This window comes from Bacillus rossius, chromosome 1 (assembly GCF_032445375.1).
Source record: "Bacillus rossius redtenbacheri isolate Brsri chromosome 1, Brsri_v3, whole genome shotgun sequence".
NCBI lineage: Eukaryota > Metazoa > Arthropoda > Insecta > Phasmatodea > Bacillidae > Bacillus > Bacillus rossius.
Genome location: NC_086330.1, coordinates 248,643,778 through 248,660,254, shown reverse-complemented (window position 1 = coordinate 248,660,254; position 16,477 = coordinate 248,643,778). Strand labels below are relative to the sequence as shown.

Sequence of the window (16,477 nt, the reverse complement as noted above, 5' to 3'; positions counted from 1 at the left end):
TTCTCTCCACATCCCAGGTAGATGAAACTGATCCATACTTAAATGCACCATGAAGTATGTGTAACCCACAACTGCCAGTATCACTGTTTTATTTGTGTCTTTCTTCAGTTGATCACAAACCATGTCGTAAAATTTCCAATTGACATTTGGACCATCCATGGAGAGCTGCAGTAAAGGCATGCTGGGAAGAAAAATTTCAGAACTGAGTTTTTCATACGAACTAAACATGTCTTCTGCAGTTGCATGTCCCAAGAAACTAGAGTGCATATAGCATGAGACGACTTTGTCGGTATCCCAATATCTAATATGGTAATCCAATTGCTTCTGATGAAGTTTTCGGTTAACACTCTCGTAAAAAAGCAGAACATACGAATCTTCCTTTCGAATTTTTTCCATGAGTAAGGACCTAAAATAAGGTGCTATCCCAAAACAACATATATAGGCACACTTTGTTTCTCCCAACGAAAAGCCTTTGGCAACACTGCTATCAGGAAACATTTGTCTGAACAAGGGCCCAATATCCTCACAGGACTTGTATGAAAAATGGTTACTGCATACTTTAAGGGCCCACAGAATTTCTGCTTTTAAAGTGTCCTGGCCAGTAATAAAAGAACTAATCAGGCCTACCTGCTGATCTTGAGAATTCTGGATATCTGGTTTCACGACTGCTAAACTTGTAGATTGGCCATCTTGTGAAGGCTGTTTACCACCGAGATATACTTGTATTCCAAGTTTTGGCTTCTCACTTGCCAGAGCGACATGTTTCTTCCCACCCATATGACTCGTTAACGCCGATACACCCATGTTACTGATATCGAAAACACTACTACATAAAACACATTTGGCTTTATTTCTGTCAGTCGTTTTTTGTAGCCATTTACTGAATTTTGGGTTACGTAACCACAAATCGTTAAAAGTACAGTTTCCAGGCATTTTGAGAAAAAATGTTAACAGTATCTCTCAAGTTGCATAGGTACATAAAAACACCAAAAGCACTATCAAACACGTTGAAGGAAAATAATAAGAGAAAGTGTGAAAAAATGTAGTTTTTACATACGACAGCCGCAAAAATTAAATCAAAATGCAAACAAATAGGCTATTTGATGCAAATATCAAAGCCGGCAAAAAAATCTTTTCGCAACTCGTAGGAAGTATAAACTAAAAACGAAGTCGGAACTGATATTAAAACATTTCTAGAAATAACACTTTTCCCTTTCCAATCACTCCGACAATGCCATACAATTACAGAAGCATGTAAATCCGGAGAAAGTACAAAGCAAAACCACCATCTTGCATCTAACTTCTTTTGTTTGTACCACATTTACCATACTATACCATATTTATCCTGCATATTTTAAAAATCGATACCACAACTACCACGCGATACCACATTTACTCTTGTGTACCAAACTATATCCAATAACACAGTTACGCAAAGCATTATTACGCACCATAACCGATAAATGTCGTTGCCAATAGAACACGAGAAATTCCCAAATCCATTTTTTTTTTTTTACGAAAATTCACTCGGTTATCGTCTGTTCACGTCAAGCAAATTATATTCTAGAAATAAGAAACAAATTATGGTTTTGTATTCCTAAGCTAGGATTTTAACGATGGGAAACTAACTGGAATATTATGTTACCTGAAAATTCAAGGACTTTCCAAGGACTGGATTGAATTCAAGGACTTTTCAAGACCTTTTAAGGACATGGTAAAAGTTCCAGGACATTCCAGGACCGTACGAACCCTGTTAGATGCTATATCGCGTTAGAAATATCAGTGAGCGTCGCGCTTATCATTCCGTCTCACTAACACACATACACCCCTGACTAGGCGGGCCCCTTAAGATGGGTGACATATCGTGGCAAACGGAAATTACAAATGGTTGATCATCTTAAAGTAAAATATTAAGTTTCATATGGCTATAAATACAGCATATGATTTCTTATTTAAAAATGGATTACAACATCATTAAAGAATATCTACTAAGTTTGTACTTATTTTGGCCAATTTTTATTTTCACATAAAAAATCCAAAGGACATAAAATCACCAAACCTACTTCTCTTTTTCATCTTTATGTAAAACTTTCGATTTATGGTGAACACCTGTCATTTATCAAAATTAATTTCAATTCATAGTCTGCAATAACATTGCAGGTGTGTAAATAGGTAACTATGCACTTGACCAGTTCTTGTATAAGGCAAATTAACTAGAAAAATAATAATTTTTAACTACTGCAATAAATATTTTGTTATTTATCTTTTATTACAAGCTATTTTTTACCTTAGATATCAATGAAACACTTTTTTCATACATATTTTTTTATTTCGGATCAAGCTGCTTGTTAAAGACATACGTACTTGTTCTTATTTATGTACCACACATGTATGACATGTGAATGCATTGTACTTTTAACCATAGGAATAATGTTTAGAAATCACACATTAGTTGTTTCTCTATATATTTCTGATTTTATTGCATTCGTGATTTTTTTTCATATTGTACCCACTGCTCAATTACTAATTATTATTTTCTTCATCTTCCGCAGAGTTTAGGAGATTTCCCTGATCTTTGCTCGTCCGCTTGGATCTTCACCGCCTCTTGTCCACTTCTCGCAGACTGCTCACTCCACACTCCCCATCGTGACAAAGTCGAGAGGAGACATGTGTTTTATTGTAACACAAATATTTAACGACAAGAGAAATATAAACAATTAAGGAGTATTTTAATGGTTCTTTGAAGAACTGTCTGTTTGAAAAGCATGTTCTTATAAATATGGAGGAAGCGAATTTTTTTTTAGCTAGCTTGCTACACTGGATTTTCTACTTATTCACTACAATTTATTTTTTTGATTAATTTTTGTGATCCGATTCAATAGGCTAAGAAATAGCCGCTCTATGCTGTTACTAAGCCTCCACGCCAACCCTGGACTCGCAGTGTCGAATGTGCATCTTGTGCAAGTTCTGTGCCATGCAAAGAATCTGCCCTGCACGAGTGCGAGACATGTTATTGCGAGATGTTATTTAATAAGCGTAGGCGTAATCATTTTAGAATTTTAGAACGAATAATAAAATTGCACATTGTTTTTAAGACCTTTATGATTCAGTTACTGTATTGTGTGCCACTGCTCGAGCGGCACATCACTGTCACGAGGTGCAGCGCGTGCCCCCCCCCCCCCCCCCCCTTGTCATTCACGCGACCACCGAGACCAGAGGCGAGTCCAGGTTACTCTGTGGGGACATTATCACGTCGTGTTGTCCACTGACTGTTTGGTTCGTGTACATATTTAAAATCCCAAACTCTATCGTTCTCTGTCTCAATCGGGCTCGATTTTGTTACAGCCTACATTTAACAAGGCAACTCAGCTACTCTTAAACAGATTACTCAGCCTTAGTCTTTTTATTTGCTTTACTTTGTTCAAGAGAGGTTAATCCGTGGACATTTAATAGACCTCTAATGACTGTGTTCTATAATTCTAACTGTTCCCCCACGCACTACATATATTGTACATGATTTTGTATTAGCAGCTTCTGGACAGTTCACCATACATAATCATATTTATAACTGCAGTCAGGCAGCACCCAGATAAATCTCTGCAGCTGGCGTGCCCCACGTGTGACTCAGCGCATGTGTAAACTGTGTGCAACACTCGCTGCGTTATCATCATTAATTAACATGTCCTGTGTTTAGCTTGATATTCCCGGCAGCCAACAGTCGGAGCTCCATCTTCTCCAAACAAACTCTTTACTGTTTCCCCTGCCATTTGCCCTGACACCTCTATTTCCCTTTAATCTTTTCCCAGGTCTACTCTCTAAGTGCATACGACCCGCTTGCAAAATGCACTGTATTCCCTCTTTAGATTCTCTTGACGCTATTCCAGAACATATTATAAGAACATGAGTGGTTTCAGTGTTTCTTGTATTGTAAACATGCTGAATAAAAATTGTTTATTCCTGATGCAATTACACACATGTTAAAGATTTTCCAAAGATAGCCAACTAAACAGAAAATAAGTAAGTAGGGATGAAACTATTCTTAGTGTAGCAATAGAAAAACCGAATAGACGACGCATATTTAGATCGCATAATTGTGCTTTCTGATATGTATTGAATCAAAATAACTTGGTGGTAGTATTCGTTTTCAGTTGCATTTATTAGACTGGAGAACTGTGACATGAACAAGCCGCCCGAGCTGTCGGGAAGGTCCGGGCTGCAGAGGCTGGTTCTAGCAGGGGACCGAGGAGCCGTCCTTGCAGCACAGTTTGAACTTGGCATCCTGGATGTGCTGCCACTTCCCGCCACACAGCTTGTAGTACCCAGCAGGCTGCAGCACATACCACGTGCACACAAAGTACGGACTACCAAACTTACAGCCCTTTACACAAGTTATAAAACATTGTATTCTAAGGAAGAACTTTGGAAACACAAATATGAAAAATTAATAATTTTTCAAAAAAAATTAATGTAATTTTTATTCAAATCTGTTCAACTTATTTCAAGATCCCTTTGCAATAGCTAAGTTCCAAGGTCTCATCAGGGCTCACTCTGGGCTTTCGCACTGGACTCGCATTAGGGCTCGCACTATGCTCTTGCCCTTGGGCTTGCAATAGGGCTCGCAAAAGGCTCTCGTACTGGTAGTCACTTGGGCTCGCACTGAGACGTATTGCCTTAAGGAAGTAAATAGTCAGGCGATGGGAGAAGTTACCCTAGCAGATCCGTGGACTGGTCGAATGACATGTCAGATCAGTGCTCAGTGTCTCACCTGTCCGTTGTGGATGTCCTTGCCGTACGACTTGCAGGAGTAGTCGGCCACGGTGGAGCCGCCGGCGGTGAGGTGCTGGGGGTCGCCCTCCACGCCCAGAGTCGTCAGCTGTCGGCAACACCGCACACGCCCGCCGTGCCTCTAGTTCACGGACTCCCCTAGTGGTCGAGCTGGTTGTGCTTCAATGTGTTTACTTTTGTAACACCTATCCTTGGTAACGAGCAAATTCATATATTATCATGTAGCAAATACACTTATTATTCGAAATTTGGACACGAAATCTAACGTAGAATTCTTAAAAAATATTCCGAAGGTCATAAATATACAAAAATTGTGTTTTCATCTACCCCTATTTTACGCAAATCACTCGTAGTTGCCACACCCACAGCTAGAATTCGCTCCCGAAGTGCTACGTCCACTACTGAATCATTTGATCAGCAGACTGAAATTTTAAACTTTATGATTAAAATACTTTAATAAAAGTGAAAAATACTTGAAAAAAATACTAAACCGGGGCTTCGGACCTGATTTTCGACAGTAAATTTTATTAAAATACTGATCATCTGGTTAAAGTTAGTTAAACAGTTAATATTACAGATTTTTCCTTTGTCTTTTTGAACTTTTGTTCGCGCCATCCACCACATATGGCAGCACCTTCATTGTTGCACATTTCCGTTCCCTGATTTCCGTTGCATTCTCGAAATTACTCCCACCAAATGCTGTATACCGAGAGCTAAGATGTTGCAATCAAAAATTACATAATAAACTGTGTATTTTGTAAATTGTTTAAAGTGAAACTTCTTTGTAGCCGGTAGGTAAGTCAAAACAATGATTCATCAGAGCGCTACATAAAGTGCAATGCTTTGGAGCGGGGTGCTCATTGGCAAAGAGATGAGGGGTAACATTGTGCGCCCAACTCCTCACTCTCGGGCAAGTGTCACTGAAGCCACGTTACAGTGCTGTGTTTTTGTTTTCGCTGATGACACACTGCTACACACTCGTCCTGCTGATTGCTGCTCTCCGTGGACACAATCCACTGGAAACTTGTGACGAACACACTCAGTCCGACTCCCAGCCGCTTATTGTGTACTTTGTTAAAGTGAAACTTCTATGGGTGCGAAAAGAGTAAAATTTCAAGGCCGAATTTTAATGCAACGTTTTCGTGAAACATTTTTGTGATAAGTTTCTGACGCAAAAAGGACAGAAAATAGATACTTGTTTCTAATCATTGTGTAAAACGACGCATAGTGAAGCTTCACATGCAACACACATGGTGGCCACGCAAAAAGGATTTTAACTTCTTAAAGATGTTGTAATTCTTCCTGTGTTTTAGTGAAGACCATAATACGACAGCACAGCACAGTTATATATTGCGTTTCGGCATAAAGAAGTTGATTAACAATTCTGAACACTAATTACGGTGTATAGTACGAGAAAAATTTGGATTGAAATAACAAAGGATAAAATAGTTAAATTCAGAAAAATTAACTCTGCCCCTGGTGTATGTTTTATTGACTTAAGAGTCGTTCGTTCTAATTTATTCATTAATCAAGAGTGGAAGTTTGCGGCATGAAAAGCCAAACTTTCAAGGGCTGCCAAAACCAAATAGCTGACCGATGTTAACGTCCAAGCTTTAAACACATCCGCCGTCCTTACTCTTTCGATCCCACCTATCCGCACTTTTCTTCTTCACCCCCCCCCCCCCTTCCCTCCTCACCCGGGCACCACCGAGAGATGATAGCTCAACCTGAGAGGTATGTTTTTGAGATTTTTGATGACTTAGAATATTTTTCAACGATAAGGAACATTAAGGATTCACGGCCTCTGTACGATATGGGCATTGTTTATTCTATAAGCACAAACCTTGGAAGAGTTAGGCCACCTTCCCCCCACCCCCTTGGGTGGTGGTAGGATCAAAGCCCCCGATTTCTTGGAACCACAAAAAAAAATCAAAGGCATTTCGGAACCGCTGAAACCCCTCCTCCACTTCCATGTGAAGGGGTTGAAACCCCTTAATATTTTGAAAGTGGCAAACATCATTCCTTATGAATTTCGCAATTTAAACTACTTATTATGGGTCCCCTCCCTGCGGTATATCATTTTAATGTTTTTGTTTTAGATCACTCTTACTTCTTTAATTTTTTAAGTATTGTAATACTAATAATTATATATTATTTATAACAGTAGTACCAAAACTACGTCCAAAAATATTTTTGGACAACCATCCTTTACTGCAAGCTATGGAAAAAAATATTTTTGTTGAGAATATAAATCCAAAAGTCGGTGACAACAACACCCTTAAGACACAATGCATCATGCATCTTTCCAGAAGCCCACTGGCCTATGACAGACTGCACTTTATTGCCATTTGTCTGTGGATCTTTAACTTCCAGATTCGTTTGTGTTGACGAGCGTATGTGATTGAGATTCTCCTTGGACGAGTCGCGCGCCGTTCATCGCGGGCCTACCCCTGGTGACATGTTCAACCACCGACCCCACAGAGCTGTGCCAAAGAAGTTGGCGAGATGCCTTCTGGCGGTGTGGCAGGTGTGTCTCTCACCGTGTGGGCGCACTGCTGCTTGCAGAGCGCCGAGTCGTAGCAGCCTGAGAGGGGCGTGCTGGGAGACGTGAACACTGGTCGGTCACCACGCACGTCCGAGGTGAACAACACCGCGCACTCGCAAGTCGCACCGGCTCTGCAACATCACATTCTCCGTCACCAACTTTGGCCTGGCGCCTCTGCATCACCATGTAGCTGGCCTTGTCACCCTTGGCTGACTATGCCGTATCGCGAGGCCTTGTTTATATATGACAATGTCCGTTCACCAGCCAGCCCAAAAATAAGGGACCTCTAAGGAACCTGCACTAAGAGGAAGCTGACACATTTGTACAGTTTGTTGAGCGTAGTTGGTATCTGGCTCTTGGCTAAGCAGTTCATAGATTTTGAAAAAAATTTAAGTCAATGCATTATTTTGGAGACTAGGCTAGTCTTGTTTGTGTCATATATGTTGCTGAGCGAAGAGAGACACAATGAGGGTATATTAAATCTACACTGGATTACGGCTTATGGAAAAATTTGCACCACGTCAAGTAAGTCTCACGGACCTATTATTTTTAGCATAAAAATGCTGCAATCCAAAGATTCAACTGTAGCTTTATAACTGGTATTTTAAAAACATAACCTTTGTCACCAAGTATATATAACAATGCTATCTCTAACAATAAATTATCAATCAGCAATGATTCCTAACCACAATATGCAGACGTAACCTAAACATAAATATAATGCTGACATTGAACCTGGCAGCATTCTCGCTTGTTTTCATTGGCTGTATTTATTGAGCACTTATCATAAACCCGCACTTAAGGCCAAGGAATATTTTTTTTTCATTCGCGCTCTAGCAGTCAGCCTGGTCGGTCGAGTTCTCTCCTCACTAGTAGCAAGATGCCGAACCCGCACCGAAGGAGGAGGGGAAACCACCGCGGCCAAAAGCACCTCGAGCAGCGCGACTCATGTCTAGAGCCAGACTTCGGAGCAGAGTTGTCGCCGAACTACATGCGATGAGGCTCGCCTGTTGACATCCTGGCGAAGAGGTACGAGGGCGACATGCCAGAGTACTTCGGCTCGCTGGTGTTTTGCATCGGGCTCTCGTGGGACGGCGACCTGGGTCCGAAACAACTGCGACAGCTGATCTACGAGTACCTCGATCACCCAGGAGAAGAATACGAGCACGAAGTTGTGGTAGTACCAATACCCACTTCCCCAGGCTTCACCGAAGCACTGATCTACGTCAGAGAGTCTGGCTACTTGAAGAAACTCTACGATGTGGATGACTCCAGGTACCACATGGGGAGAATCCTCACGGCCGTCCGCATCCCGGGGGACCCCGAAGACGTACATCCCCTGGGAGATGTACAGCACTGTGGTAACTTGCGAAGAGAGAGTCCGGCTGAAGTGCAACCACAGACCAGCCAGTCCACTCCAGAGCTGCAGGACTGCAGCACGCAGACGGACCAACCAGCAGGGCTCCGACACACCTCGTGTCAGACGCCCGCCCCAGCCAAGTGGAAACACTCTGGCACCTAAACCGCCGTTTTAACGGCTGCGAAAGGTACCAACACTGTTCCCAAGGACAACACAGCATCACACCAGCTGCAGACGCCCAGAGACCGCCCAGTGACGCAGGCCGCCCCTGCCAAGAAGAGGGAGGCGGCCGCAGCTGCGCGGGAACCAAGACCTCAGCCTGCTGCAGATCGACGCCAGCAGCCTCCGCAACTGAAGAGAGTGCCTGGCACTTTGTCGTCCTCCGGGGCGGCGGAGGGGCCGGGGTGCCGACTGAAGAAGTGGAGTCTGCACTGCGCGAGGCCGGCCACAAGCCGACCAAGTGCTGGCGCATCCGCAGCCGGGCAACAGGGCGCCCCACCGGCCTTCACCGAGTGGCTTTTGCCACTTCAGAAGAGGCCACTCGACTCCAGGGCGCCGGGCTCGTCACCCAGGGCGCCCAGCTCGCAGCTGAACCAGCTCACACCAGACCGCAGCTCCCCAGGGCCTGGGGCCGCACCGAGCTGCAGTCTACTCCGCGCGGCGCAGTGCTGCAGTTGGCAGAAATGCTAGCTGCAGCTCTGAGCCGCCCCAGGTACACACCGAGCCAGCCGGGGCAGAGGGGACTCGTCCCCTCCGCCGGCCTAGCCCTTTCTCCCGTTTAAGGGAGGAGGTCAGTGGCCCACGGTTTAGGAATCTCGCAACACAGACAACACACTTAGCTCAACACAGTAAATTAGTCCAGCCATTGCCCACAAGCAAAAATTAAATCAAAACAACAACAAATAATAATAAAATCAAAACAAACTGAGCAGCTAGGGCCAACTTCTCAGCTTAACCCAATATTCATCCCCCCCCTTTTTTTCCCACTTTAAATTTAAACTTAAAGGGAGGACTGGACAACACTACGAGTTTAAAGTAGAGTCAACACACGAAATTAAATTTAAATATTCCAGGCCAATTGCAAGCCAAAACAAAACTTTTATAGGTGAGAACTGGAGGTTATGGGTGGCAGAACGCGACCTGGTACTCCTAAAGGGTCTCGGGGTTCGATGCCAAGTCGCGGCAATCGGGCCTCTAAGCCCTCACTGGCGATGATGAAATCCCCTTGAGTGTCTGCTAGGGGGTTGCTTCATTAAGCACATATTCTGAGCCAGGGAATATTTTGAGGTGGGATGGAGGACCGCCTAGCGATATTTTCTCGCCCTTTGCTTCGTTCGTAAGTAACCTTATTTTCATTTAATGAGAATACGTAAGTTTAGCTATTTTATTACAGAAAGTGTATACTAATGTAAACCAAAATTACCCTAAGTAACCCAATACTGATATAATTTATTCCTAGAAACATTTGTTAGTGCCTCGCATAGACTCATTTTCTTTTTAATCGTGATTGTGCATGGTCATTATAGTCTAGAGCATAGTTTTTGAATGTGAAATGATAAGTAACTATATAAATCTAAAGACACTAATGCCCAAGTTGTGACTCAAGCCCACAACTAATTTGGTTATCGAGCGTGCAGGGCATGGACCATAGAGACCGGCATGAAGGAAGTATCGGTACTAGGTCTTGTGATAGACAGTCCTTACCCGCTGGCGTAGTGCAGCGGAGTCAGCACCATCAGCATACACAAGGCCCACATGTCCACTGGTCCTGCCTGGAAGAACATCCAGAAACACAAGCTTGACTCACGTGGCACGACTTCACACTGCCACGCCGCTCGTGGGTGCACCCGGCTATCAGGCGCAGCGCTGTGGTCAGTGCCCCGCCCAGCACGGGGGAGACACTCTACTTGCCGAGACTGACACCTAGTTTCTGAAGTAGTTCTGGGCCCACCCGCTAGATAGCAGATCCAATAATATATTACTAACATAGCTACATTGGTTGTGAAAGTAATGCATAAGCCATTTATTATCAGGCAAGCAAAACAGTGAAAATTGATTCACTTTATTTTGGTAGTCATATATTTTGTGGTGTGGCATACCAGTCTTTTTGCATCTCCTACTCATTTATATAGAACATGCTATTTTAATAACAAAAGAACAATAAGTGCTTTTTTACCTGGGCCCAACTTATCTCTAGTTTTAGTCTAGAATAGTCAAGTGAGGGGAGTTAGTCATGGCGCCAATCGCAACCATGGCTGGCCAATCCCCTCCTTAGCACAATATGCATGCTCCCTTGTCTGCATGGTACTCCCTGCATGAGTAGAGCGTATAGGTTTCGGCCTGAGACGCACTTAAGTCCCTCCTAATCCGGACCCCTCCCAAACACACTTAGTTTTTAGTTAGGTTAGGGGAAAAAAAAAAAATTAAAATCGTGGACCGGACTGAGCGCGTCCAGCGCCTAACACTCACCAGTCGGTCCAGAAGCTGGCTGGACGCGGTCCGCTCAGGGTTGCACATTCATGATCAATTATATATAAATATGTTAAACCAGCATAAGGGGCTACATATGTTCCATATTTTATCATAATTGGTTCAGTAAACATTCAAACATGTTATTTTCAAATGTAAATGATAAAGGTGATAACATTTATGTTCAGTCTTGTAATGTATCATTTGAGTTAGAGTGAACGGAAGTAAAATACAGTTTTTGAGTATATACAGACATTATCCGTATGGTACGCTATCTATAGCCCTATAAATATTTCAATTATGCAAAAAAAATGTGCTGCTTTGTTTTATTTATTTTAACCATGGAAAATCGCTTAAATCAGTGTAATATTTCAGTATTATCGTAGAAACGTAAAAAAAAATAATACTACTATTTTAGATAGCAATTACATGGAAAAACGAATTTTGGTCTAGTACCTGTTCGGTATAGTGCCTTTCCGTCAACTGCTTGTTGCCAAAGTTAAGATATTTTCCCATCGTGGTGAATTTTCAAGTTTTCGGTCTAATGGCTTCGGTCTAGTGCCTTTCAGTCAACTACATGTCGGTTAAATGACTTTCGGTTAAACGAATTTTGGTCTAGAGCCTTTCGGTCTAGTGATTTTCGGCCTACTGCCGCTTCCCCAGAGGGTCATGTGTTTAAACCTAGCATCGCCATGACTCAATTTTACAAACACATACGGTATCATGTGATTTACATTTCACTAAAATCTTAGACGTTTTACCATTTCAAGCACGTGCATAACTTTGCGACGTAAAAAAACGTGTATATCATTTACCTTATTTTATATATTTCGGGTTGACGTCGAGATGAAATACTGGGAGGGGTTTGTTGTAATAATAATTTCACAAGCTTCTGCAATGAAATGTGTTTCAGTATTGCGGTAAGGGTGGCTTAAATTGATTAACAGCAACATTTTATATATTTTATATCACCAAGATGATGATTTAACAAAATTTGAAGACAGTTTCTACATTGCCGAGTAACATAAATATTGAAGAGCTGTTTGAGGGAAGTTTTTATAAAAAGCTTTTCTGCGGTCTTGGGTAATGTTTAAGAGAAATTCCGTCAAACAAAAATCGAATTTTCCCCAAGAAGTTGATTAAACTATTTTTAAGATATTTGTATATTTTTAAGTCTAAATTTGCTAAAACGAGTGTAAACATAAGTACAGCCTCAAGTTTGTTCTGTCATGTTGTGTCTATGATATTGGGATATGTTGTTGCGTAAAACCTTATGAACACAAATAGCTATGAAATTTCTGAAACTGCTATTATAATGTTGGAAGGATATATTGAAATAAGTCTGTTTATGATACCAGTAAAACACCAACCCAGACTGTAGCCCAATTCTATTATTGCCAGCTATCGTCTCGTTGTAGATGATGCGCAAGACAATATTAGGCTACTCATAATATGGTTTTGGCAGGCCATGAAAATATGTTGTGTAGCTTGCGTGTTTGCTTACGTTAATGCAGAGAGACTTCAGTTTCTGTAGTAGCAGCTGCGGGCAGTCCGTAAGGGGCCCGCCTACTCAGGGGTGTATTGGTGTTAGTGAGGCGGAATTATAAGTGCGAAGCTCGCTGATAATTCTAGCACGGCATCGCCTCTAAGCGCAATATTATCGTCGAGCTTACGGAACATGTAATATTTGAGCGGCAACCACGCATTATACGAGGGTTGTCTGAAACGTTTCCGACCTCAACATTAAGATGGCAGCATTCGTCAACAGAAATTGGGGAAAGTGTTTGTCCATGCTTTGGAATATACTCTCTGAAATTTCAGCCATTTTGGACGCGCAGTTGCTTTTTTAACAATCGTTTGTCCGAATCTCTGCAAAATAGTTGTTAAAGAAGGTTATGGCCTCCTAATTCAACAAAAAATATTTGTCCTCAGAGTGCAACTTTTAGCCTAGGGAACAAAAAATGTCAACTGGGTTTAGATCTGGTGTTAATGAGGGTGGTCAAGCAGTTAAAACCGCAATTCGTATATTTTCGTCATGGCAACCCTGAGGTGTGAGCTGGTGCATTGTCATTGGTGAAGCAAAAATTTCTGTTTCTGCAAATGTAACCTTTTTCTGCCATTTCTGCCTTCAGCTTGTTAAGAAATGATGCTTAGTATTCTCCTGTCATGTTTTCTCCTTTCAAGTCACCACCACTTTCCTGGCCAAATGAACAGACTTTGCCTTTTTTGGAGCTGATTCCAAATTCACAGTTTTTGGTGTCGCAAACGTTCATCGTTGCCCGAGCTGGTATGGCCATTCAGCTGCCTCAAATATCACTGTGGTAAATTATGATGCAGAGTTCCAGTACACAGCGTCCAACTCTTCTTTAATTTTCTTGTCGTATTGCCTTTCAAAAACAAATTTTCATTGACAGCTCGATATTCTACTTTTCATTTACATAAAAACATGCGCATCGACTCACGCAAAGGATTGTTAAAAAAAAAATGCACGTCAAAAATGGCTGAAATTTCAGAATATAAATTCCAAAGCATGCGCAAACACATACCCCTATTTTTGTTGACGAGTGCTGCCATCTTCATGTTGAGGTCGGAAACTTTACAGATAGCCCTCGTATGACGCAGAAGTGATGGTTAGGATGTAATGCATGTCACACGAGGCTTTAAAAAATCTGTACCGGAAGTGTCATTCCCAAAAATATATTTAGGAATCTCGTGGTGTAGCCATTTTCCTAATTATAAAAATGTAGTTTAGAAAACCTGAACACAGAAACAGAACTACTTATCTGCCCACGATGTATTTTTTAATGTTTTTAACAAACATCACTTGAATATCTTGAGCAGGCTTTAAATCACGTGTTTTTTTTTTCTGGAGCTCTGCAGACCGTGTGTGCACTCAGACAGGCGGCACTTTAGACTGCAGCAGCAGATGTCAGCATAACCATTCAACGACTAAACCTTTTCTGTTGTGTTTGCTTTTCATAAGTTAAGACCGTAACAACAAAATAACGTGCCCCTGGTCAAGTAGACATGTGCCCGTGGCAGGAGACTTAACTGTTCTGTTTACTGTCATCCTTGCTGTTTCGCATCCCGTCCAACGCTCCACTTCAAAGTAGTAGTATAGCTTTGTTCGTAGCCTTCGAGTCAACAGCCTCACGTCTTTGTTCCAGCCGCAGCACGAGTCATTGGAACCTGCTACGAACATTATTACGTGTATTATAAAAGCCTTCATTTCCTCAACAATAGAAATCATGGGAAAGTTATAAAGTAAAATGCTTATATGACTTGAGTATGGTGTGTTAAATAAAATAAATATAAACCTATTACTTAAATGGCTAAGTCTAAAAACTGTCAAGTAACCCTGTTGAAACCATCATTTTAATTATTTCTATTTTTATCAACGGACCATTGTACAAACTGCATGGAGGTAGTTTACTATAAAGTGAAAAAGCTTCTGATGTGTTCGTAACATTACAAATGAAATTCATCCTTACAATTTACGCTAAATTGTACGAACCGCATGTACACGAAGGACGAACATGATGCGATGCTAAGCTTACCGTTTCAGTTTCTTGTGATGTTCTGAGTGAATGTTGCTGTTATAGTTGGTAAGAATTTAACTGCAGCATTATATAGTGACTTAGCTTGATACTCATTATCACGGATGAGATATGGTGTAGTTAATTGACGTATAAGACACAACTGCTTCATTGAAATAACAGGTTTGATTTCACGAAATATCTATGAAACCAGTCCAGTCACTTCTGTAATATGCAAATCATAATACTTGAAATCTTAATTGACTTTAATGGTTATTTTTTCTGAACACGTTTTTCTTTAAGGTTGATAAGTAACACAACAGTTATATGTTGCGCTGTTGCGGAGAGCGAAGGTTTAGACACAAGCAATATGTAATTACATCTACATTGCGGCGGGGAACAATAATTTTTAATAGGGTGAGTAACGTCGAATAAAGGATGGTGTAGGGGACATAATATGTCTAATGTTTGGCAGTGATATAGTACGAGATCATTATCGTTGTGCTTGATATCTTGCCGATAACGAACACTTACTTGGGTATTGTAAGTGTATTTTTATTTAAGTTAAATTTCAACCAACTTATTTATAATTTTGTATAGTAACATAAATATATTCTTGCTGGAAATATAATTATGTTTTGTAACACAAAAAAAAATTATTGATGAAAATATAATTAGGTACATAACTAATACGATTTCACAAAACAAAAATAATAATTATAAAGTTTCTAAAACATTTGAATGAATATGATTTTCACATACAAAACCAACAATAATAATCAATAGAATATCAAACAGCTTTTCAATTAAGAATACAAACTAAAGAAATTCCATAACATTGGAATATATTAACAAAGATCGCAGGCTTACGCAGCAATTTTCTGGAGCTGCTTGGCTTCTAGGTTGTATCTAGAAGCCAAGCAACTCTATTGAAATGCAATGGAAGGAGTGATTAAATAGATACAACTCACTTCCGCTCGTCCACTACACAAAGGCTTTAGGTACCTCAGATAATGACCATCAGAGGGTCTTCGCTTTAATCTACTCATAGGGGGCTGCACCATATCCCCTTTGGTAAATTCACCCCAAAACACGTCTTCAAAACTGACATTGTTAAGCTTCGACCAACTTTGGGACTTCCCCTAAGATCCTTCGGAAGGATTCGCTCCCAAACTTCCATATGGTGAGGTCCTCAACCCAAAAATATACCTAGTGATGAATTTTTTGAAAATATTTTGCCTTCAATCTACCATTTGGGGTTATATATATATATATATATATATATATATATATATATATATATATATATATATGTATATACACATATATATATAATTCTTTAGTCCGGAAGAATAGTGACATAAGTAAAAAAATAAGGTTTTCAGGAGGTGCAATTAAAACATTTTACCAATTCCAAACATGTTTTACTTAGAATTTTGAAACTATAGGTGTTCATCAACAGAAGCTATTTCGTACTTAGTTAACAGTAGGATGTTTTGCAAAACACCTGTAAAGATGTTTTTAAAATCTAATTTGAAAATCTTATTTTGATTTATAACACTGTTCTTGTGAAAAGCATAGTTAAGTTTTTGTGTTAGGTATGTATGCAAAATAAAAAAATACATTGTCACAAACAAAGTTTTTTTCTGAAAACAAAGACTTAAAATGCTTTGTTATGCTATGAAATATTATCGACTGTAAATCCTGATATTAATAAACCATTGTTACGAAACTGTAAGTTTTGAATTACACTTTTGAATTACAAAAATTACTATACATTGT

At 40.6% G+C, this 16,477-nt stretch overlaps 1 protein-coding gene across 3 annotated transcripts; it reads right to left on the bottom strand.

The window, feature by feature from the left end:
- Positions 1-4,137: 4,137 nt before the first annotated feature.
- On the bottom strand, positions 4,138-16,429 carry LOC134527451 (uncharacterized). 3 transcript variants are annotated; one of them, XM_063360145.1, is made up of 5 exons: positions 14,212-16,429; positions 10,395-10,462; positions 7,326-7,461; positions 4,766-4,873; positions 4,138-4,327 (listed from the first exon to the last, which is right to left on the bottom strand). In XM_063360145.1, the coding sequence occupies exons 1-5, from the start codon at positions 14,407-14,409 to the stop codon at positions 4,229-4,231; spliced, it is 609 nt and encodes a 202-aa protein (XP_063216215.1). In that variant the 5' UTR covers positions 14,410-16,429; the 3' UTR covers positions 4,138-4,228. The 3 variants fall into 3 exon arrangements, with proteins under 3 accessions (XP_063216215.1, XP_063216216.1, XP_063216214.1); XM_063360146.1 differs by having other exon boundaries at positions 14,717-16,429; XM_063360144.1 differs by having other exon boundaries at positions 10,395-16,429.
- Positions 16,430-16,477: the final 48 nt, after the last annotated feature.

What these genes read in the sequence shown, in the direction of transcription:
- LOC134527451 (XM_063360144.1), bottom strand. Translation starts at nt 10,678, where the DNA reads ATGTTAGTAATATATTATTGGATCTGCTATCTAGCGGGTGGGCCCAGA. An exon ending in CCGCTGCACTACGCCAGCGG is followed by an intron (nt 7,462 to 10,394) that starts GTAAGGACTGTC and finishes GTGATGTTGCAG; the next exon opens with AGCCGGTGCGACTTGCGAGT. An exon ending in AGGACATCCACAACGGACAG is followed by an intron (nt 4,328 to 4,765) that starts GTGAGACACTGA and finishes TATGTGCTGCAG; the next exon opens with CCTGCTGGGTACTACAAGCT.